Raw genomic sequence first — 25,141 nt, 5'->3', positions numbered from 1 at the left:
ATAGGCTTTAAAGTAACACTGGGTTGTATTTAGATGACAGAAGCAGCACAATAAAGGTGTTTGTATGGCACACTTAAAAAATTATGACTTTGCATATTAGCAGCAGTTTGGCAGCCCCATCCAGAGGGGTAGAGTTGGCCTCTGCTATGTATACAAACTCTCTCTCTTACACACAGATATATACACACAGACACAGCACAGCAGCTGCCAGCACCTAGTTTGGAGCTAAGGCTCCACTGGGTGTCTATTTGTGGAATGATGGAGTCATGTTGAAGACTGTTTTATGAAGGAACTAAGAGATATGTTTCAGCTTGGTATACACACACACACACACACACACACACTCATGTTATTATAAGCATGTTACTTGTTACACATCCTGGAGTTTTGGAGTGTCTGTTCTTCGATTGAGAGTCAAACAGATTTGACTCTGGAGTATAATATTCAGAACTGGTTTTATGTTGTTTTGGTGATCATTTATTCAAAATGCCAGTTTAGATAAGCCACATAAAATGCTACCATTTAACCAGAGAACACACATACCCATGGGTTTGAGGGAATGCCAAGGCTTAGACCAAGCTGGAATTGTCAGGACCATTAGCATATCTTGTAATTATGGATAACTTCAGAGAGATGTTTAAAACTGAGGTTTAAGCTGCTCTCTCTCTTATATCTTGAGTTTAACCCAGTCAGGGAAAAAATGAGCAGTCATATGACACAGTTTAGCAGTTGTGGGGTTAGAGTCTTTTTAGAAATGGTGAAACCACAGACTGAACTTAGTGAATGCCACATTCTGGTTTCTGAAGTGGCTGTTACATAGAAAAACTAAATTTTGGTTAACCTTGCAACGACATCATGCTTAGGCGAGTCTTAAGGCTCCAGGCAAGCAGACAGAGCTCAGCGGTGCCCATCCACCTTTTTCACACTGGTTCCAGAAGTGAAATCTGCCATGTATAATCCTCATTACAGTGCTTTCAATGCATGAACCTAGCTAACAGCTACCCGAGTACTCATGATTGTAAAACATCAAATTCGATGCAAATGTAGTGTTCGCCAAAGACTAAGGTGCAAGACCGTGTAAACGTTTCTGCAAAAGGAGGACGAAACTACATATCCCACAGTCCATTGCAGTTTGTTTTATTTGTTGTTTATAATAGCTTTTCATAGCCTTGCAAAGCAGATGGATACGGCCATTTCTTTGTTTCTCACTGGCAAATCCATCTTGCAAAGCTCCCGTCTGAACTGTTTGGGCCCGATTAGAAAGTGACAGGACTAATCAGCGACGAGGGGCAGTACTTTCAGGCGCGGCGGAGTCGTGACGTAAGGAAGCAGCAACAAGAGGCCGGTGCAATTATGGCGGAAGAGCTTAGCATGGATGCTAATAAAGTGACAGTTTTATCAGAACTTACCAACATTTCTTCGTTAAAAGAAGAACAAAGAACGGCAGTGAGTTTTTTTCTTTTCAAAACCGACAAAAGTCGAGTACTGACATGTCTACAATCGCCATGGTTCCTCGGTAGCTGTGCACACGCACTTTGGTCGCGGCTACGTCACCTGTTTTGTTGCTCTGACTGGTCTGTAAAGATGTGACAGACAGAATTTTCATCCAATCACCCTCTGAGTTTTTTCAAAGGCTCTGCCTTTTCCCAAATGCTTAGTATTGAAGGTTTTCCAGATGTATGTGTAAAAAAATCCATCTGGCAAGTCAGGTTAAGCTTTTAAAGCTTTCACACCATATATCAGGGCTGTCAAACTCAATCACAGCAGGGGCCGGATTCTGGATTCAGGACTAACCTGAGGGCCTAACTGTGTCACCTTTTTAACCAGAAACTGTCAATCTTGTTTCACTGGTAATAGAATATGAAAAAAAAACTTAACACAAATGTTAAATGATTTTGACATTTAAAAAGCTGAAAAGATAAGTTTAAAGGCCCACAATCTGAGAAAAGTAGAATTATTAGTTCAAAAAAGTCAAAATGTGAAATTGAAATTGAAAAATTATGTTTTTTAAATAGCAAATATATTAGAAAATCAAAATCATGGGTTTATAAGGTCAAACTATGAAATAAAAATTGTAATCATGACATTAAAAGTCAAAATATGATTCAAAATTTTAAATTGTGAGTCTTAAAGGTCAAACTATTTGATTATCAAGTCAAAGTTTTGAGTTGAAAATATGATGTAAAATACAAAATAATTGGTCAAAAAGGTCAAATATCACTTAAAAATTAGAATTATGAATCTTAAAGCTCAAAATATTATGTTAGAAGTCAAAATTATGGGTTGAAATGCTAAAACTATAACATTAAAAGTCAAAATCCAAAGATTGAGTCCTAATTGTGAGATGCGAAATTGAAAATGTGAAATTAAAACACAAATTAATTTCTTTTTCCATTTTCCAGACTACTTATCTAAATATTTTTTACTCCTTTTTCAGCTTTTGTGACTTTACAAGGATATCTTAAATCATCAAGGATAAGTTCACATTCTTATACCCAATGAAATCTGCAGACCTCATACTGGGCCAGTTGTAACAGAAATATGAGATAATCTTGCGGGCCAGATTAACTGTTCCACGGGCCGGATTTGGCCCCTGGGCCTTGAGTTTGACACCTGTGCCATATATGTACCTCTTTTTCTACATTTGTTTAAGTTGTAGTGTCTACATTTGAAATGCTAATTTAACATATCCTAGTATTTATCTCTTCATACTACAGTATTGTCATCATCAACAGTTGACATTCACGGGTTTGGCAAACATTTCCATGGTAACCTAAACACAACCAATCAGAGACATTGCTCAAGGGTATTGAGTGTGTATTGTAGTTTTTTATGCTAAGATCATGAATAAACTATATTTTTCTTTACACAAGGTTGATAGCTTGCCAAATTTTGTCTTCTACAGATTATAATTTATTGTTTCGTAAGCAGGTACCTCGGGACAAGTCTAAGTTGGATACTCCAGATAATATGGCTAATAATCTAATCCACTATGGAGAAAATGAAAGGGATTTTTATTTCTGGAACCGACAGTTTAGTCCTATATATGGACCTCTTAGTCATAACCCTCACAATGCACAATTCTTACCATGGCTCTGAGGGCCTTATCAACCAGTCCCAAATGGACACTCTAAGAGCTGCAGTGTTATACACTTCTGCATTGGCTTTATATTTCAACTATTGATAATTGTGCAATGTCCCTTCCCACTCTTCAGAGTGACCACGCCCCTGATTGGGGTGAAAGCTAGCCCCTTGGGTGAATGGCGATAGCAACATGATTTAATACTTTGTTGTTTTGTGCCTTTAACAATCAAAAAGCCATAATTTAAGACATATAAAGTGTAAAAGAATGACTCTGTGGCTTTGGGCTGAAACTAGACCAGAGTAAAGTGGTCAAATGTATATGTTGAACTCAGTGGCCACTGGATTTTGGTGCTCAGTAACCACTAAACCGTACAGTTTTCATATTTTACCATATTATGAATCCCTGATGATCCGGTCTTTGCTGTTTACAGCTATTCATGTTGACGGAATATTTTCACCCAGAAAGGGGCGAGGCTGAGATGTTTGGGCAAAGTACCCAGATGGGTTGGTCTTATTATTTGATTACCTCTTGTGTTAAACCAACCAAGGGTAGCAGGCATGGATGGATGAATGGATGGACAGGTAGATACTTTAGGGTTATATTAGGCTCTTATTTCTCCTCCTGCATTGTTGTCTAAAACACTGCTGCTAAATTTCCAGAGTATTTTGCAATCCGTGAAATAAACTGAAAGTCCTCATCTATTTTGTTCAAGTCACTCTGGTATGTCACTACTTTAGCCATTTGGCTTGCTGTGCTTCATGTTCTCTTTGCGCAATGATGAGTTTGAGCCACGTTGTTAATTCTGCCAGAGGGCTGAAAGCTCCAGCTGTTCAACACAAACACATAAACACAGTTTGATAGCAAGAGGTATTACTCAGCGTCTGAGCTTATTTGGAATCCAAAATATTTATAATTAAATACACTGCCAAGCAATGTGTGTATGTATATGTCTATGTACGGTGTTCATTTTTATGTGTAGGTGTGTGATGGCACACTGACCTCTGGTTGGACAGGCGACAGGGTGGGCTCTTTAATGTCAGTAACCTGCCCCAAGAATAGACAGCCAGGGTGACAGGCGGGGGGAATGAGTGTGTGTGTTGGTGTGTATACTGGTGTGTGTAGGAGAAAAAGAGGGAGAGAGAAAAGGTTGAGAGAAAGGGGGGAGTGAGAGAGTGGGAGAGTACTCCCAGAGCAGTCCGATCAGTGTTTCGGTCTCCGTCTTGCTATGTGGATTACAGCTCCCACTGCTTACTGGATCTACATTCACTGAACTGGGAGGTTAGACTGAACAAGCACTGAGGAATTCTCCTGCAGTGTTTTCATTTGTGACTTTTACTCAAGCGTGAAGTGGACCTTTGCTGTTAATTAGGACTGTTGCAGATGATAATGGAGATGAATGGTCGTGCCTTGCCTCCATCAATACCTGAGGATGGAGAAGCCCCCGACCATGTTACTGAAATGAACGGGTTCCATCAAAGGATTCAGGAGGGAGACGGGGGAGAGGGTGAAGTCCCAGTCTCCAAGTCCCAGAGACGAAAGAGTGATGTCAAAGTCTATAAGGAGTTTTGTGATTTCTATGCTCGCTTGTAAGTATGCTGTTGGGAGCACTGATCATGAAAATCTTTAAACCCTGAATCCATACCAAGTGATTAGTTTGCCATGTTTTACCTTCTAGTGTGTTAAAAACACTCTTGAAAGGAGCTGCTATCCCAAGAACTATTGACTTTGTTTGTAAATTGACGGCTAGGAGGGAAATATTGGATTTTCATCATAGTACCTTCCATTGTATTTCTGACAGACTATCTGGAGCGACCTGCACAGGAGGCATTTTTTATCTCTTTGACTTACTCTGAGTAGTGAATTACTTTTTTAAAACTCATAAATTACCATAACCAGTAAAAAAAGATTATGGTCAGTGATAGCTATACAGACTGAAAACAGGACAGACTTTGACGTGGTGGGTGTTTGTGTGTTTTAAGGAATCTAGTGCGGCCGTACACTGGTGTGGTGTTAGTGCGTATGCTCTAAGCTTACTGTAGTGTTACAGAATGTGAAGAATTCTGATATTCTAGTAGCAGGCTTTACCGGACGGTTTGATGTGCTTAAGCTGCATTCTGTGCCATGTTTGTGTAGGGAGAACTCTGAGTGCCACAGGGGGAGTGCACAGGAAGGGCTATCTTTGTGCCAACGGGGGGAGTTGTTATGCAAAGTAGAATATCCTAACCGGTATCCTAAGTATGCATGCATGACGGACAGGAAGGCTAAATATACATACTTTATTTCTGACTTATCTGGCCTCATTGCAGGTTGCAGTAAAACATGGTTGAGGGTGACCCACAGGTTTGTGAAGGGTTGTTTTGAAACCTGGAGCTTTCTTCTTATTAGAGCTCAGGTGGGATTTGCAGGCAACAGCCATCACTGGGTGACTGTAGAATAACATTTTAAACTGAGAGACCTGTCAGTCATAAAGAAACCAAGCCCCTATCTTGGGTATTGTAAAATATCTGAGTTCTTCAACTAGTTTGTGTAACAAAGGCGGTCTTTTTAAGCATGGTCTGTTTCCATCGGTAAGATCTCAATATGCAGTATCTAGAGCAGCGCTTCCCTAACTTTTTTTTCTGGTGACCCACTTTTTAGAAGGTTAAAGTGTTCCTGACCCAACAACTTCGTTTCAGTCAGGAACACTCTTGTCATACATTTTACCATTTTATTGCAAAATGAATATACAGTTTTACTGGCTCTGCTTAAAAGATTCTTCTTTGGTTAGTCAAGCAACATGCTTTGACTTTCCAGTGATCACATAGCTAAAAACCCACATTTGTATAGATACATTTATGACAATGCATTCTGAATACAAATTAGTTCAAACACATTGTAGCATGAATCTCAATATGAGGATGCAAAAGCTTTATGCTACAAAGGAGGAGGCTGGGGTGGAGGAAGTGAAGCTTTCCCAACAGCAGCGGCATGGTGCATCAGTGTTAATGTAAGCAGGGATTAGTGAGAAGTATGTTATATTTGAATACACTGCTGTGTTGAGAGAAAGAGCTGTGATTGGCTGTGGGAGCTGGGAGGTGATAATAAGGATCAGCTGGTCACTCTGGGCATATGATCTGTCACATAGGCTTTCTTTAAATGCTTGACCCCTTCAGTGGCTGTTCAGTCTGGAACAATGAGTTTCTTTTTTATCAGCCAAGTATCTAAAATGGTCTTTAGCTCTTTTGTCATCCACAACTGGTGGAGTATTGTTTTGTCTTTTATTATAGTGGCAGACTCTAGGATTGAGTGAGCTAGAGTGTGACAGACTTCCAGTTGGAAGACCGTACAATGGGTTTGGGAGTCTATTAAAAGTGGACTTGCTCATTGTCCTTTATTTGGCCTGACAGGGTCACTGTTTGTCCCTCTTGTTGACCCCCATTAATAAAGATTGTTGTAATCTTCAGCCTTCACCACATACAATTATCTCCAGGTATGGAACAACAATTTGACTGCTCAGAAAATCTTTAGAGGGCCAAACGCTGTCCCCAGTTTCATTAACAAATATTTGCAGGTATTTGCAGAAAAATTACAGTGAAAAGGTAGAACAAGAGGTGTGGCAGAAATTGGAGGTTCATAAAGGAAGTGACACGCTGTCTCCTTTCCTAATGCTGAGGGCTTGCTTCCATTTGTAGCCAGAGACTGACATGGTGGGATGCCATGGATGGAAGAAGACTCTAAATTTGGTTTAAAGCTTTTTTACACACTACTTTTGGCTGAATTTTTACAATATTTTTGCTGTGCTTATTTTCTGACATTAATGATATCCATCCATCCATTTTCTATCCCGGTTATCCTGTTGGGGGTCGGGGGGCTGGAGCCTATCCCAGCCGTCATTGGGCGAGAGGCGGGGCACACCCTGGACTGGTTGCCAGTCAATCGCAGGGCTGACATACAGAGACAGACAACTAGGCATGCTCACACTCACACCTACAGACAATTTAGAGTCGCCAGTTAACCTGACGAGGATGTCATTGGTGGTGGGTGGAAGCCAGAGTCCCTGGAGAGAACCCACGCATGCACAGGGAGAAAATGTAAACTCCGCACAGAAGGGCCCCAATCAGGAAGTGAACCAGGAACCTCCTTGCTGTGAGGCAACAGCTCTAACCCCTGTGCCCATTTATGATATCTACTTGAACAAATGTGTAAAGATGTATTTTCTAGTTAGGTTAAGATTAGATTTAGTTATACAAAGGAAGTTTAAAACTAAAAATTCTGCTGTGTAGATCAGGTGGAAATGGAACATTTTCATCAACCTGCCACTGTGGCTCGTTGATTAAAAATTTTACCAGCCACAAACAACTTTACCCGCCACTCTATTTTAGCAAACAGCATTATTAGAAAAGGTATAATATAATAACCAAGCCTTGTAGTAAGTCATAGGCTATTGAACAATAGAGTTGGTGTATACATGTTCCAAACTGTCCTTTATTTTAAAGCTCAATTTTGACCAATTTGTGTTGTATTGTACCATGCAAATGGTAACCCTAACCCTGCTCTTACTGTGATGGTCAGAGTCACTAAAACGGTATATTTTGTGTGCAGTTTCTACAGTCTCACATCAAAGTATCAGCCTTAAACTACCCTGGACTTGCAGTAAGCAAAACATTGGTTCGTACACACCTTCAGAAGATACCCTTGTTGCAATGGACAACTACTGTCATATGATACTGAGCCAATTCATCCCAGCACACAGCCACCTATAGATATCGCTCTGGCACAGGATGGAGACCTCTGAGTTTTTTGGTCATTTAACATGTAGGTCCATGTGGCTTTACTCATAAATAAAGTAGGGACAAGCCAAAAAAGGGGTTTAATTTATGCCGTTTACAGTAATAAAATCACACTGTTAGGCTAGGCTAATTATTTACCTGCCCTGGTGGCTGGTAAGATGTATAAATTTTCCTGCCACTGTTCAAAAGTACCTGCATTTAGCTAGTGGCAGATGCTAATTTCCCTCTCTGGTGTAGATGCATAAAGCTCTTTGCCGTGGATTCTAAGGTCAGTGTTGTGTGTACAATAAACTTGACAGTTGGCATTTTGCAGTAAGCTGGTTCGGGACCATGCCCTTTGCACTGCAGCAATGACTCCCACACATTTGCTTGTCTATCCACAATGTTTTCCTCATTCTGCATCATATGTCAGACTGAGTAATACAGTAATAATAGCCACTATATTGAGTTTAAGAAATAGAAACTTACTTTGCTTTAGACCTATAACTGCTTGACTCTCCTTGACAAAGGGTGCTGCTGGCAGATAGGAGGGTGGAAATGCCTCAGGGATGTATCACTTCCTCCCATGAATCCCTTGGACAGGGCAGGGCTGTCAGTGTGTCTGATATCAGGCCAAACAGGGTATATAGAACAATATGTATGTGATAAGTATGTGATGAGTAGACCCAGATGGAGGCTGTGTGTATCCCTACATTTTCTTTCAATGAAGTCATCAATGTGCTGAAAAGGGATGCTATTTGCCATAATTTTGGTGCAGACTCCTGAATTATATTTTCTGATTGGTAAGCAGGAAGTAATTAAATAGAAACGCATTAGAAACAATTGGATGTGTGTCTAGGAGTTTGTAGAACCCATGTTAATTCAGAAATTGCTCTAAGTTTATAAGAACTAAACTCATCACTCCCAAAAATCCTACCCAGTCTTGTTTGTGTGTCTGTGAGTTGCCTGGATACTCTTTGGTAGTCTGACCTTTTAAGCAATGCAGAGAAGCCGGGATGGTTCCACCATTCTCTTTTCATTTTTTCTTTTCATCACCTTTGTCTGCTTACCTCCTGTTGATTTCTTAAACTTCATACTGCTTAAGCCTGGTCATCTTTTAGTTTTATGCCCTAGGTTATTCTATGCCTTAGGATGATGGGATCATGGATTAGGATCAGGGTTCAAACTTGTGACATTAGAAGGTTTGGTCATACAAACCATGAAATGTAATAATGTCCAGTGGATAGATTTTGCCATCCCACAAATTTATCTTTAACACCTACCAGACTCAAGTGACCATTTTTATTAAAGACCTAAAGCAGGGATGTCTGAACTATGACCAAATGCGGCCCTCGGCTTATTTTTGATTGGCCCACAGCAAATTCTAGAGCTAAAATGAAATTTGTCCCACATTAAAACATGAAGCTTGTGCTTAACCGTATTGTACTTCCTGGTTTCAGCAGAAGGCAGTGCTCCCATGTTAAATGTGTAAACAAATATTTTGACGAGATGATATCTTGATTAATAATGTCCTGATGGATTATCACAGCAGATAGCAGCAACGATAACTTTTCAAGAGTGGAGCCAGTGTTAATCAGGGCTAAACGGGCCCTCCCTTAAATCTGATTGGCTCCTCAAAATCCTGAAAATGACTGTCTATTTGCCCTCTCAGCCATCAACTAGCCGTTCAGGCATACTCTGTCACCGAGCATGTATTAACTTACATTGGATTTGTCAAACTAACTTTAAAATCCTCATTGTGAGGAGTATGAAAGTGGCCCCACCATCCTTGGACACCCTTGATCTAAAGCATAATTTATATCAGGGATTCTCCACTGGTGGAGCCTCGGGACCCACCATCAACTTCTTGATGAAAAATTATGACCCGCATTGCTGATATTTTTCTACCTATCTGGGTTATTTAATGAAAAATATCACAGTTTGTTACATGTTACAAGTTAAAGAGAAGGGTAAAACAAAAGCTTGTTTTATTCTCTTTTTGCATTTTGTTTCCCGACCCACTGAAAAGGGCTCCACGACCCATTTGTGTCCTGAACCACCAGATGAGAACCATTGTTTTATACCATTCATTGTACCTAGAACTATTGTATTGTGGTAAAATGCACACAGAATAAATCATCAGCTATTAGCAGTATTTACAATAGCATGACCTTTATTTTTTAAATTTCGCAACCTTTTTATCAATGATTAACATTAGATGTTAGCAATATGAACTGATTTTCCATCCAGCAACAGTAATTTCCACTTTTTTCATAGGTGCCTTAGTATTGTAGAATAGTTTATAAGATTTGAGACTACACGTGTTTCTTGTTTAAATCTCAGGAGCAAATGCCAGTGTCTTTAAGAGATGTGATTTTCAAATGTACAAGTGTTCAGCATGTAAGATGTTATAGATAAGGTTAATGATACAAATAGCCACTAGAATTCAAATGCCATTTATTTTATTCTACTCTCTCTGACATAAGTGTGCTACCATTTTCCTTGCTAACATTTGCCTCCTGGGACTAACTTATAAATTCAATAGCATTCTTATCAAGGGCTGTAAATAATGAGTTGTCTAAGGAGCACTGAGGCAGGTTTTGGGTGTGACAATATTCATGTAGCAGGTTCTGGCATTAGAATCTTGTAAAAAAAAAAAAAAAAAAAAGAATTATTGTCCCGTGGCCCCTCCCCAATGATATATTACAGCCACATTGTGCAAAGACCTCAAAACAAATTGGATTGTTTAATAAGCACGCAGGGCTTGTCTCATATTTCATTTTAAGCTTACTTCTCTATAGGTCTGTTCCTTGGGTATTTGCCCTTGTTAGTCCAGTGTGTTTTGGATGAAACTGACCCGTATCTATGTGAAAACATCACTTACAGATGCACTGCTGACTCAAGCAGTGCACATAATAAAACAGTAACTTCAGCCTCTTTCTCAAAAGCCAACATGTATTTTTCCCAGTGAAAAGATCTCCACACCCTGATAAACAGAGCCAAAATAAACCTTCAAGACACTGCGCGTATGTGTGCCTGTTTCCAAGGTCTCTAACCTTTTACATCTTTTTCTTCATCCACTAGACCCATTTTTCTTCAGTGGACCTAGAAACATTTCCATACCTAAATGATATTGCTAAAGACAAGCGAGAGAAATTGGAAAAGGAATATATGTATTTTTTTACTTTTATTTATGAACTGTCATGCTTTTCATCTATCTATTTAGCAAAATATCATCATGCTACTGTATTATCTGAAGATAAATCATAGAATGAACTACAACACAACAGGACATTTAAAGATCTTTTAACATTAAAATAATACTGTAGTGGTTCTGCATGAAAGTAATCCAACTTATACAATCTGTATCAAATTTTCTGGGACATTTTTATTTGAAGTACTGTTTTTGCAAACTTATTAAAGGGAAAGGAATTGAACAAGTTCAGAGGTATCGTCAACCATACAGGAAGTAAACAAAGTCAAGAGTCAAACACATCAAAGGTTATAATAGTGTTTTTTTCCACAGATATTGCATTTCCATCTCTGCTTTTAAATCTGTTTTGCATGCCTTAATACAAATATGTAATATTAATCCCATGTGTTTCTTTCTTCTCAGCAACATGGCCAATGCTCTGGCCAATGCCATGTGTGAGCGCTGCAAGAGTGGGTTTGCCCCTGCAGAGAAGATAGTGAACAGTAATGGGGAGCTCTACCATGAACAATGCTTTGTGTGTGCTCAGTGCTTCCAACAGTTCCCCGAAGGACTTTTCTATGAGGTAACCAATTGTCTTCACCACTATCTTTTAATGTGTCCTTGAGCATGCGGTTAAAGATGGATGATGAAGGAAATTAAGGATTCAAAACACCTTAATGGCTTGCAAAACACAAAATAATCCCAGAGGATACAGTTAGGCTGATACTCGGTGAATACCAATTCTTGCATGGACCAATAAGAAGGCTTAGAAGTCTAAAGATCTTGTCATCTGAAACGGTTAATTAAATTATTGTTAGTCCTTTTGTTTTAAATTTAAAATGGCCTGAGTGCCTTAGTATTACACACAAACATCCCTGTTTAGGACAGACTCCTTGAACAAAGGTCTAACTTCATGGTGCTGTGATGTAATAACAAGGGTAGCGTTAAATTATTAAAACTCCCTTCCAGTAAGCCATGCATTTACCAGCTTTGACACAAAGCCAGATGTTTCTCCAGTGGGCCCTAGAGAACCTGACACCCTTCTGTGTGAGAGTAACTCTACAGTCAATACAGCTCAGAGGCCAAGGGCTTGATATACACTCACGAGTCCCTGTTAATGATTTAACTTATAGCTATAAATAAACCTAATCACCCTCCCCTCTGTGTTCAGAGATTGTTTTTAATGTAGGGTTTGTAGATTTAAAATGAAAAGATAATACCTTCTTCTTAATGACCTCTGGCCTCCAGCTCCGAACACTGAATGTTGTAGGATAATGTTATTTTTAGCTGTCTATTTTCCTCCAAGGATCAGGGTTATCTTTAGTATCCCCGAAGGGCAATTTCACAGCAAGCTGTACCACACAAATAATTTAACAAACTATGTTAATTTTAACTAACGTCAAGGTCTCAGCAGTTTTTTTTTTTGTTGTTGACGTTTTTGAGTGACACTGTTTTTTACTAAGATGCTACTTCATTTAGAAAGCTCTCAATAAAATCCTGGTAAAATTTATGATATTGAACTTCAAGAGACATTTTGTGGAGAAGGGATCTACTGATGGCTGGGACTGGGTATTGGTTGGGTTTTTCTGATACCAGTGCTAAATCAATACTTGAGAGAGAGAAAAAAGTGTATTTGAAGTCAGTGGGGGAATAAAAGTTGTCTGGGTATCTTAAATGTTTCGTAGATATTTCTTTGTAAAATACCAAAGGGGCATGGGGTCAGAGAAGGAAACTGGTGTAACTTAACACACAAATCACAAACTTCATAATTTATTTCCTACATTTCATTTTGGGTGGCAGGAGGTTGCATTGGAGTGACAGGTTGTGGAAATGAAGTATTGATATCTGTATTGTAATTTGGTCTGAGAGGTATCAGACACGTTGGTACCGGTACCATGTTGGTACTTGATTTCGATACTCATCCCTACTGCTGGTATATGAAGAATACAAGAGAAAATGTCGTGGAAAGCCCACTTTTTAGTGTTTTTTTGGGTATCTGGAGTATCTAACAACCCGTAAAATGTGAAATAAGACAATCAATTCTTTTCGGGGGTCTGTAAAACATGATAATATGGTCAAAGACATTCTCTTATGCTAGATCCATATTATATTTTTGCCAAAGCATGGCACAGACATTTCATTTAGAAGGAGGGGACTGTGTTTAAGGGTGGAAAAGGGATATGATGAACCAACTATAGGTAATAATAAAGTGCTCACAAAGACATTCAGACAATTATTTTTTTCTACACAGAAATTGGTCAGTTTTTTTGGTGTGGAAATTTTAAAAAATGAATTGTTTTCAGTGTGAAGCTATGCTGCACTGATGACTGTTAGGATTACCAGTGTTTGTACAGTACAGCATACAGTCATGCTTGCAGACTAGCATCACATGGGGACTTGTGACTTTGGACATGTGATTCAGATATTAAACCCCACATCTGCATTTGTCACTGCATAATCACAGAGAGAAAGATAAAATAAAGCATACCAAACTATGCTAAGCAAATGATGCTATACAGATAATCAGTTCTTGCTTTTTGCTTATTGTTAATAAACAGGTTTACGAACAGACAGAACGGCTCATTAAAATCCCTCCTGAATTCTCCCTGTGCTCTGTACTTTCCCCTCTCTTTCTTTTTGCTGAGTGTTATTAAACAGCTCCTTCCAAACATAGTGCTTTTCAGTCTTTACCCCCAACCCTTCCCAGTATTTAAGGAGTTTTCTAATAAATTCGTTTTGCCCAAAGTACTTGTAAATGTGCAAAGAAAGTAGCAAAACTTAGATAGAGAAATGTTCCTTAGAAACACAGAGAACTTCATCTTTGATTTTAATTCTTTACTATGAAAACTTTATTGACGGAGTCATAGTATCAGTTGAATGACAAAATAGATGGTGTCATGTTTATATAAAAATGTGCTCTGTTATTATAACGGTATAAATGTTTATGAATCCCTTCATATTGTCTAAACGTTTATTTGTGTGATTTTATAGCTGTGTACTAATTCTTTGTATTGTTTTAACAGTTTGAAGGCAGGAAATACTGTGAACATGACTTCCAGATGCTGTTCGCTCCCTGCTGCCACCAGTGTGGTAAGTACAGGACCTGCAGTAGCAGGAAACAGATACTATCCTTCATTTTCTGTGTCTGACCTTATCTGTTCAGACCCCTGTGCATTTAGAAAATACTCTTTACATAATATTTGTGAGTGTAAATGTTTGCTCATAAATGAAATCTCCATAATTCCTCCATTTTTCTTCAGGTGAGTTCATCATCGGCCGTGTGATCAAGGCTATGAACAACAGCTGGCATCCAGACTGCTTCTGCTGTGACATCTGCCAGGCTGTGCTTGCTGATGTTGGATTTGTTAAGAATGCTGGGAGGTCAGTATCTCGTCCCCTTGAAAATATAAGGTTCTATCTGATGTTTTTGTCAAAATTAAGTCATTTATATTTTCTTATTCTTTGACAACCTAAAAACTTTTTCCAAGATGTTTTTTTTCAAGTTTTAGGAATTTTTGGATATTTAATGTAAAAAACTAAAAAGTTCTGTCTGCAAATTCACAGTTAAAATTGGCTCTATAAGGTTCTGTCTGTGGGCCAATCAGCAGTTAACTTTTTTTTTAAATTAGAAAATAGATAAATAAATGAATAAATAGATGAAAGTTAATTTTGTGAAAGAATGTTGCTGTGTTCATGTAGTTATTTTAAAAGTTCTAATGTCCTAAATGTGATAAATTTCAGCTTTAGATAATTCATAACTGAAGTTATGGAGTCTTAACTGCAATATAAACATTTTTATTCACTTATTCAGGATTAACGTAGTAAGATTAAAAGAAAAGGTCACAAAAGTGTCAAAACACATTGAAAGAATATTTTTTTATAAATACAGACATTCTATTGAGAGACTAATTTTGTACTTGGCTTTATTAAAAGACTTCCCTGTATGTGTTCCTTAAATATCATTGCTTTTTTCCATGTTTTGTGAGATAGAACCTTATAGCTCTAAGCAGAAACTGAGTTTTCAGAATTATAAGGTGCTATCTGTGTTTAACTGTTCCAAAAATACGTCTTTTTGCAAATATACTAGAAATGGATATTCACAGTATATTCAGGATGTCTGTCATTTTCGTGTATTAAAGAGACTAGCAACACCTACCAGTTTTTCTGTTTTAGATCCCAACATTTTGAAGCTCAATATTTCGAAACAGCTCAGAATGCAAATAGAACCTTATAATTCCAAGGGGATGATCCACTTTCCAGAATTTATCCTTTTTTTGTCTCTCTCTAACCTCATCTTTTTCTTACTTTCCCATCAGGCACCTGTGTCGTCCATGTCACAACCGAGAGAAAGCTCGCGGTCTTGGCAAGTATATCTGTCAAAAGTGCCACGCCATCATAGAGGAGCAGCCTCTGCTATTCAAGAACGACCCCTACCACCCTGATCATTTCAACTGCAACAACTGCGGGTAAACATGCACACACATAAAAACCCACTTAATCAGACAGACTGTACACAAAGTGCACATAGTAAAAATGACGTCCCACATTGGTGTTTTTTTAAGCCTCCAGTGCTATGCTTCCCCTTCTTTATAACCAGAGGTGACCGTATGTTGACAGCAGGTTGATATTGCGTGCATAAGTCTCCATCCTAATTTACAGGTTGCAATTTGTGCACAATTTTGCCAGGCCAGTAGCTTACTCTCATTCTTTGGCAAATAAACTCTAAATAAGACCACAATATACAAGGTTGCTATTTTTTAATGAAGACTTGAAACACCTGGCTCAGGCCAACACCGTTTATTCTGTAAGATACTGACGAAGATAAAGATATAAAGGCAAATACAATCAGACTTCATTTTGATAAAGTGGAGTCTCCCCCTGCTGGTCTACACAAAGATGTCATGTTAAGGGCACTTCAATATTGCCTTCACATAGTAACTTTCACTGCAATCCTTAATGCTTTGTTCTTTTTTGCTCTAAACTTTTGTTTGTCTGTCCACAGTACTTTTAAAAAATCAGGTTCAGATCAGTCTGCAGTGTGAATATAACCAACATGAACTAAATCTGATTTTGTGATTCAGATCTGGCTTTATTTCTTGACAGTTCGAGCTGCCCAGTTCAACTGAATTCTGGTCTTCAGACCAATGTCAGATTTTGGACATTTTGGTATATTTATTGATATATTTCAATGTATGAATCCATTGAACTGCATAGAGGAGTCTGGTCAGACCATATTTTGAAAAGTAATGTGAACAAATAAATTTGAAATCATATCGGTCAGTTCACATTACTTTAAAAAAAAAAAAAGAGAGAATTGAGCATTAAGGCCTGCAATGTGAATGCAGCCTAAGACAAGGATGGGCAACAACTGAAAGGGCCACATTAATTGTATTTTCACATCTAAGGGCCTATGTTTTTTAGCAAAATGCAGGATACTCTTAATTGTAAAATGATAATAATTTGATAAAATGGACAAATATGCAGCTTTTATGACAATTCATTCATGCAAGATTTATTACTTTTAACTGAAATGCAAATAATAATGCTTTATTAAATCAGCTACACACCGAGTTTGTGATGCTTATTCAGTACATTGAACATAATACTATTTTCTAGTTATTTTAGTATATTTCACAGATTTATCTAGTCTTTTCCACAAATTCATTAAATAATGCACATAAAAGATTTAAAGTCCCCGTAATGTGATAAGTCTTTATTTCAGGTTTGTCTATGACAGGCCACTGTGTTATGAATAACCATACCAAATTTCAGTCATGAAAAACATCTCCAAGTTCATAAAATTAAGTTTCAAAATCATGAAAAATGAGGCAGTAAAATCTGCTGTAGGATGGTGTGGGTGTGTCGTTTGAATGAGTTGAATGAGCCACTCAGAAGGGCTATGATCCTCTCAAATGTGGAAGAAAAAATGTTTCTGATCCGAGCGCTACTGCCTGGCTCTGTGCCAGAGCAGAGAGACAGAAGTCAGGGATTAAATATACTGTTTTCTGGTACAAATCACTCTGTTGTGCTAACTTTTAATTACCTGTAGACCACCAAGGCTGATAGATTTTGGAGATTTACCTCACAATAAACAAAAACAAAGCATGTAACTGGCTGTTACCTTTCAACGAAGGTAGCTAACAACAGTGTACTGAGATTAACTGCTCTGTGATTTTATATCGTTGTAGTGTTAGTGGGACAGGGTTATTCCCCGTAAAGACTGGTGATGTCATGGCCCAGAATTTAATCAGCAGCAGCTACAGCCAAGTATATCTCTAAATTCCTGCAAAGAACCTAACAAATACAAGTAATCAAAAGTAGTTTTAGAAATCTTTATATTTTTTGTTTTCTTGGAGGATTTTGTCATGTTTTCTTCAATTTTACAATTTCTTGATTTTTGAAATTGACTTGCGGGCCACAGTGAGTGAGGAGGAGGGCCGCATGTGGGGCCAGGTTGCCAGTTACCCATCATTGGCCCAAGAAGTTTGCATTTGCAAGACTATGGTCAACCAGATCATCCAGAGCATAAAAGCAAAAGGAGGACTGGATGCCACAAGCATACAGATTTTATCATGTTGTATTCTGTCCTAAAAACCACACCACCCTACATTTAATTCCATTCTTGACTCACACCTGACCTGTTATGCAGTCAGTATGAGGTCTATGAACATTTATGTTAATCTATGAAAACCTCAATGCTTGAATCCTGTGGCTTTATTCTGTTGTGATGAGATGGATTGTCTGTGATTATCGGAGCATAAACGTGTTGTAGCTTTACTGATAAAATCTTCATGTATCCTCACACAGATCCAATAAAATAGGTTGAAAGTGCATAGATTGTTCAGACTTAAAACAAGAAGCATGCAGCTTTTTCAGTCTGCCAAAGCGAAATGGACCAAAGACTGCTCTCTGGGGGACAAACTTTGTAACTACATAAACACATACGTGCTTCGACTACAGTATCTCATGATGACAATGTCTACATGACATCATGATTTCAACTTAACAGCCCCTCAATACACTGATTATTCTTTGTTGTTTTTTCATGTTTTACTCTTTGTCTAAAAATGTAAACACAACCTGCCGTTCTTGCCACTCATGGAAGAAACGTTTATGTTGTTTGCAATTCCAACTCCAGAATGTTAAACCGAGCTACTGTGGAAGTTAATATACCCTTTAATTGCTTTATCATAAGTATAGATGCTTTACAGTTGTTTCATCTACTTCTCTTAATAGTAAGGAGCTGACAGCTGATGCCAGGGAACTGAAGGGGGAGCTCTACTGCCTGCCCTGCCATGACAAGATGGGGGTACCCATCTGTGGTGCCTGTAGGAGACCCATCGAGGGCCGTGTGGTTAATGCTATGGGCAAGCAGTGGCATGTGGAGGTGGGATGTTACCCTTTTTTAACTTTCAGAGCTGCATTTTTTATTTGTTATCATATTTTCGGAAAGACTATTTGAAATTTGAAGTATAGTTCTGTTTGAAACCTGTTTGATTTAGCTTTCCTTAAAATTAGAAAAAGGACAAAATCCCTGACGTGCTTTATATTTATAAATCATTTTTGAATGCATCTCCTGCTGGAAACCAATTCATTGAAACTACATTTTTGAGAACTGGAAAGTCAAGATAAACTGTCTTCAGTCATTGTTTTCTTTCCTCAATTCTTATTTCATCATATTTGTAAATAATACATGCCATGTTTGTGTCTGAATTTTTAACCAGTGTTGTATTCACAGTTGTTGTTCAGGCCTCGACATCTCCAAGCTGCGACTGTCATCCATCTGCTATCTGTCTATTTCTCTCTGTTTCTCTTCGTTATCTCTTTGTTATCATCCCCCCCTCCACATGTAGCATCATGTGTGCACTGTTTGTGAGCGTCCATTTCAAGGCCACCCTTTTTATGAGCGAGGTGGTCGTGCCTATTGTGAGAGACACTTTGATATGGTGAGGGGAATATGGGTGTTCTGGAGCTGACTGCTGCCCTATGTCCACGTATCCCTGTCTAGATTGATTCTCCTAGATTCCTTACATGGGTTACACTAATACTTTGGAGGAGTTAGTGTCTGTCTGACCAGTGCTTTAGTCCAGAGTGTCTACCTATTTTGAGTGTAAAAAAACATTGCAAAAAGCCCATCATTGAAATTCATCCTTATTGTGACTTTAAACCATATATACACAACTCTACTCTTTTACTACCTACTCTTTATTATTTAAAGAAACACAGTGGGCCCTTGTCTAGTTATTTCTTAAGGCTTGAATGAGCATTATAAAAAGTGTACATTCCTTCTAATACTTCCTTACATGTCTGTTTGGAGGGTAAGTATTTTTTCAAGCCCGCTATTCTCTCCACCCTCCCTGCTCTCTGCTTCCTGTTTGGACTCAGTAAAAGGACATCTGGACTGAACTGATCTGGTTATGCTCTGACCTGATAATGTTTGTGATAATAGACTGTCTGACAGCTGTGCTAATCATGTGTGCTTGGCTGTGGGTTTGTTTTCAGCATTTTGTGTGTGCTAAGTGTGAGAAACCCTTCCTCGGCCACCGTCATTATGAGCGCAAGGGCCTGGCCTACTGTGAAACACACTATAACCAGGTAATACTTAACGCTAATGGGGATATTTATGTTTTGTATGCACCTTTTTATGTTTGCTCCTGTTTTTAAACAATTCATGTATGCACAGTGTACATACAAAACAGTGCTGCCACCTGTGGTATAATTTTTGATAAGTGAAAATGTTTATACAGAAATTCACAATTTAGGCCATTTGGTTTACACATTTAATCACTAAAACTGATGTCATTCAATAAATGATAGATAAAATCAAAAATTAGAAAATACATTACAGAAAAAGGTCATAATGATAAGAATGAAAAAGGGTCTTACCAGTGGCCTGTACTTTTAGTTTTCTTAAAATTAAGAATTATGCTCAACCCTGTTCAGTTCACTGTAATGACTCCACCCTGTGCACAAGTTTCACAGTATTTTTTCCACAGAGCACTTGCACTTCTAGGGTTGTTTACCAAACTCCTCTGTGCCTGTTTGCATGTTTATTTTTAGCAGGCATGACATTATGTGTGTCATGAAAAAATGTCTGTGCTGCAATATGTTGAATAATTGCCATAATTCAGGGATGTCAAACTCAACCACAGCAGGGGCCGGGTTCTGAATTTAGGTCACACCTGAGAGTTTAACAGGATTTTTGAAACATGGGGGAAAACTTAGGCCTCATGATAAGTGATTTTAAGATTGAAAAAAATAAAACATAAAAAATTTAAAGGATTAAATCTGAGATGAAAGTCAAGCTTTTTGTTTCAAAAGGTCAAAAACATGAAAGTCAAAAATTATTTTAAGGAGCCAAGTAACTTGAGATAAAATTTGAAATCATGAGTTCAGAAGGTCATAACATGAGATAAAATGCAAAATCGTGAGTTTTAAAAATCAAAATATCAGCTAAAATTAAAAAAGTCACAAGTTTTGAAGGTCAAAATACAAGATAAAATTCAAAATCATGAGTTTTAAAGGTCAAAACATGAGATATAACTCAAAATCATGAGTTTTAAAGGTGAAGATATGCAATAAAATTTAAAGTCATGAGTTTTAAAGGTCAAAATATGAGATAAAATTCAAAATCATGAGTTATAGAAGTTCAAAATCATGAGATAAAAATCGAAATCATGAGTTTTAAAGGTCAAAATATGGGATATAATTCAAAATCATGAGTTATAAAAGTTCAAAATATGAGATAAAATTCAAAATCATGAGTTATAGAAGTTCAAAATCATGAGATAAAAATCAAAATCATGAGTTTTAAAAGTCAAAATATGAGATAAAATTCAAACTTGTGAGGTTTAAAGGTCGAAATATGACTTAGAATTCAAATTTGTTAATCTAAATTGTGATATGCAAAATTGAAAATATGACTGAAAACACAATTTAATTTATTTTCCCACATTCCTCACTTTTTCTACTTATTTTTACTTGTATTTTTATTGTTATGATTAACAAGTACATTTCAAATCATCAAGGTTAAGTTTAAATTTTTACACTGGAGGAAATCTGTAGACCTCATATCTGTAGGCCAGTTATTGCAAGGATATGTTACTATCTTGCAGGCCCGGTATATCTGTACCACGGACCCAATTTGGCCCCTGGGCCTTGAGTTTGACACCTCTGCAATAGATCATAAGACATGTTAATGCATCACTCACTCTCTGTTTGTCTTCCTTTGTCACCTCTAGCTCTTTGGAGATGTTTGCTACCACTGCAATCGTGTCATCGAAGGAGACGGTAAGAAACCTTGATTTCAGGACCTTGATTCAGGATCAGATTTAGACCAATCAGACAATGTCTAATGTGACACTTTCTTCTTATGTTCTAGTTGTGTCTGCCCTCAACAAGGCTTGGTGTGTCAACTGTTTTGCCTGCTCTACCTGTAACACCAAGCTGACCCTTAAGTAAGTGATGGACAAGCTCTAGAGCTCTCGAGTTATGAGTTTGATACACTCATTAGGTTTTTTAATCATTTTTTACTGATTATATTCAGAAAGTAGCCGACTATAAGCCAAGCTCTCTCTGTTTATTCTCCTTTACCACCTTCTGTGATTCTTTGCTTTGGTAACGGTCTGTATTTTCAATCCTGGCCATGACTGATTATGAAGCTTTCCCTTATAATTTTGTGTTTCTTAGGCTATTTCTGAACCTGTATACTCTTTTCCCTCTTCTGAGTTCTGTTCTGTGCTTGTCTTTTCTTCTCATATGTTCTGTAAAATCTCCTAACAGCGTTTTTTCCTATACATCATCTTCTTACTCATCTTTATTCCTATCACAATGGTCTTTCTACCCTCCTTCTCCCCTCCTTCTCCTTTCTCACACTGCCCCCCTCTTCTCTTTTATACCTCTCGTCATCTCTCCCTGCTCCCTGCTCTGGCAGGGAAAAGTTCGTGGAGGTGGATCTGAAGCCTGTGTGTAAACACTGCTATGAACGCCTGCCGGACGACATGAAACGCCGTCTTGCCAAGCGTGAACGTGACTCAAAAGAGAAGAAGAAGAAATTATTGATACCCATGTGTCTGTGATCCTCTCTTTCTCCTTTTTCCTCACTTCCACTGTTCTTCCTTTGGTCAGTTTCCATCTTTCTTCCTTTTTGTTTCTTTTCTTTTGATGTTTCATTGTCATCAGAATTCAAACATACTCCCTGTCAGTTTCTGTTCCTTATCCCAGAGTTATATTTAATTCATTTCACTTTAAAGCCAGTTGGTGGAAATGCAAAGTCTAGATAAATTCAGGTCACCTTACACTCATTTTATTACATGACCATTTCTCAGCCAAGAACATGAGCTGCTAATAAGACTTGTACTCTAGTAACCCCTGCTATGCAAACAGGAAATCAGATCAATCACATGCTGAAGGGTATGCATTGTTTTCTGGGTCTCCCTGCCTGTCTGAGTATAAAGGCTAAAGCTTTAATCACTTCCGGCAGCTTTCTGGCTGCAGCTCTGGAGGTACTGAGGTCCCAACAGGTTTGACACGTGCCCTGGTGTTGCCAGTGATTATCTGCTTTGCAAGGGAATGGCGTCCATGGCAGTTGGGGAAAAAGGTTTAGGCTGAGCACCTGCCCACCCTGGATGGATGTGCGCTTTCTGAGTTTCCTTTAGAAAGAGTTTAGGGAACTTGCCAGTGGAAGTGGAAGTGGGGGAATTTAATAAACAAACAAAGAGCATGTTTTGCAACCACCAGGTTGGTGTGTCAGTTTGAAATAATGCTAATCCTGATTTAGGTCTGGACTGGTAAAAACAGGACCAGACAGTCTTGAGATAAATGGTTGCTTTAATTTTGACAACACTGGTTCATGAAAAATAATACAAAATGATTCTATCTCAGTAGCCATAAAAGAAACTACAATGACTTAGCTCAATCAGAAGGTATCATTTGGCATAACAGACAAAATAAAACATCCATCAACAAAGTTAATCTCTGATCACATTTTTTGTTTTATTTTTTCATAATATTCATGTCACACATCCATTTATATGCAGTTTTAGACTTGATTTACAGTATAGGCATATGATATGACTGATAATTTGTGAGTTTTAGAATGAGCACACATGTGCACTGAAAGTGAGGAAACTAAACTTCCTACCTGTAACACTGCCTTTAATCCTTCCTTCTACAGGAACAAGTTTGTGGAGTTCGACATGAAGCCTGTGTGTAAAAAGTGCTATGAGAAATTCCCTCTGGAGCTAAAGAAGAGACTGAAGAAGCTGTCGGAAACTGTTGCACGGAAGTAACAACTCAAATGAATCTGTGGTGGGATGCCCATACAACTTACATGTCCCGAATTTGCAGTCCAATATGATAGCATTTTATGTATTTTGCATTAAATATTAGATAAAAGTTACTCTTCAGCAGAACACCCCATATTTTGTTCATCACTCACAGATAATCATTTCATGAGCCTTAAGCTGACACAGTGTTTGAATGTCTGTCAATGTCTATTAACATTGACATGTTCAGTGCCTTTTGGCTCAATAACTGCACTGTATGTTATTCACAAGCTTGCCTTATTTCATCACAAAACTAAACCAAATCAAATGTTGATAGTCCTGTATTTCAATGTGATAAATGTGCTTTAAGATAGCATAGAACTTGAGAAAATAAAAATTGTTACACCAAGCTATTCATTTGCTTTATGGAGACAATCCAAAGAAACTTGAGGACAATACAGTCCTATCGAATGTGTATATCTTGGCTTGAGTTTGTTTTCCAGCAACATGTATGATTGCATATATTATTAATGTGTATTTTCTTACATTTTATGTTAAATAAGTTTCCTTTGAGCTCTGTAAGGCTGACATTTTCTTTATCTTATTGACATTTTCTTATAGCTTCTTTGTTACATCATTTGTCTCAACTATTATATGTGTCTTGTTGGATTACCTTTTAATGTGTTATGCATTTTATTTGTGAAACAATTACAAAAATAAACTGGTGTTAAATCATAGACAGAAGTCAGCTCCCTTTAAACAATGTAATACAATCTGTTACAATAGTCCTGGAATAGAAACCAAGTCTCTATTATTTTTTTGTTTTTTCTGCTGTAATTAACAGTAAGTACATGCTGGTAGTAGAGTATAAAAGAGTTAATGAGAGTAATATAACCCAAGTTTTGGAAATACCTCTGACACCCTTTCAACAAACCCTGAGAATCTGAATTTTTACTTTGACAGGATTTATTGCACAGCAACTGGTAACTGTGTGTTACAACATGATGCCTTGTGGCATGTGCAAAGACCGGATGTGGAAGTAATGTTAGATGTTGAACATGTGTCTCTGCTGTTTGTAATCCAAAGAAAGTGATCCTCTTACAGAGGTTTACCGACTTCCTCAAGGCTCAGACCTCTTAGGAAAGAAAGCCAACTGTTGTAAGTGAGAGAGAATCATTTCCATTCTGACAGAAAGTTTCACTCATGCAGTGTATAAATCACATTTTTGTCACGGTAGGTAAATAGAGAACGACATTCCATAATTTGATGGGAATATATTCCAGTGTTATTTCTGTGGATTTCATTACATATCCTTAGCCCAAACTTTTAACATGCCATGTAAGAGTTAAACTGTGTACTGAACTGTAGTGAAGCAGAACTTCAGCTTGACTAAAAATAGTGAAGGGACATTTTTATTTGATATCTTAGTACATAAATGCTCTCCACAATGCAACATTGTCCTGTGCTCAGTATACTTTTCAAAGACAAAAATTGCTTTTTTCATGTAAACACACAATTTGCATGCTCTGGGCTTGTTTCCTTTTATTTTATCTTACTAGGCAGCCATCTCATCTGAATAAATACATATTTCAATCCAACCAATGTGTATGTAGTAATGTTTTTGATTAGCAGCTTCTTTCTGTAGTTGGTTATTGTCCCTTATAACAAAAATTAAAAGAATGATTGTTTTATTCATCTATTGTGGTTGAATACATAAAATTATTCCACCTAATTACTCCCATAAATGTAAAATGGTTTCATAAATAACATATATTACTGCCATTTGGGTTATACAACTGATCTAGGCCTCTGCTAACCCACCCTTTCAAAATATAGTGCGTCATTGTGC

General features: G+C 37.8%; 1 protein-coding gene across 6 annotated transcripts in view; it reads left to right on the top strand.

Moving 5' to 3' along the window:
• Positions 1-24,890, top strand: part of LOC121522441 (LIM and senescent cell antigen-like-containing domain protein 1) — a 40,543-nt gene extending 15,653 nt beyond the window's left edge. For 3 of the 6 annotated variants that reach the window (XM_041806845.1, XM_041806846.1, XM_041806844.1), the window contains exons 2-11: positions 11,450-11,609; positions 14,050-14,116; positions 14,287-14,407; positions 15,343-15,492; positions 18,263-18,413; positions 19,529-19,621; positions 21,268-21,316; positions 21,408-21,483; positions 21,960-22,148; positions 23,202-24,890. In XM_041806845.1, the coding sequence (XP_041662779.1) occupies positions 11,450-11,609; positions 14,050-14,116; positions 14,287-14,407; positions 15,343-15,492; positions 18,263-18,413; positions 19,529-19,621; positions 21,268-21,316; positions 21,408-21,483; positions 21,960-22,104 (1,012 nt within the window). In that variant the 3' untranslated portion in view covers positions 22,105-22,148; positions 23,202-24,890. Of the gene's footprint in view, positions 1-4,247; positions 4,672-11,449; positions 11,610-14,049; positions 14,117-14,286; positions 14,408-15,342; positions 15,493-18,262; positions 18,414-18,879; positions 18,973-19,528; positions 19,622-21,267; positions 21,317-21,407; positions 21,484-21,959; positions 22,149-23,201 lie in introns of those variants that run through there. The other 3 variants (XM_041806842.1, XM_041806841.1, XM_041806843.1) reach the window with 3 other exon arrangements.
• The last annotated feature ends 251 nt before the right edge of the window (positions 24,891-25,141 follow it).

The sequence above is a fragment of the Cheilinus undulatus genome, linkage group 15 (genome assembly GCF_018320785.1).
Source record: "Cheilinus undulatus linkage group 15, ASM1832078v1, whole genome shotgun sequence".
Classification (NCBI taxonomy): Eukaryota; Metazoa; Chordata; class Actinopteri; order Labriformes; family Labridae; genus Cheilinus; species Cheilinus undulatus.
This window is presented reverse-complemented; position numbering and strand designations above follow the sequence as displayed.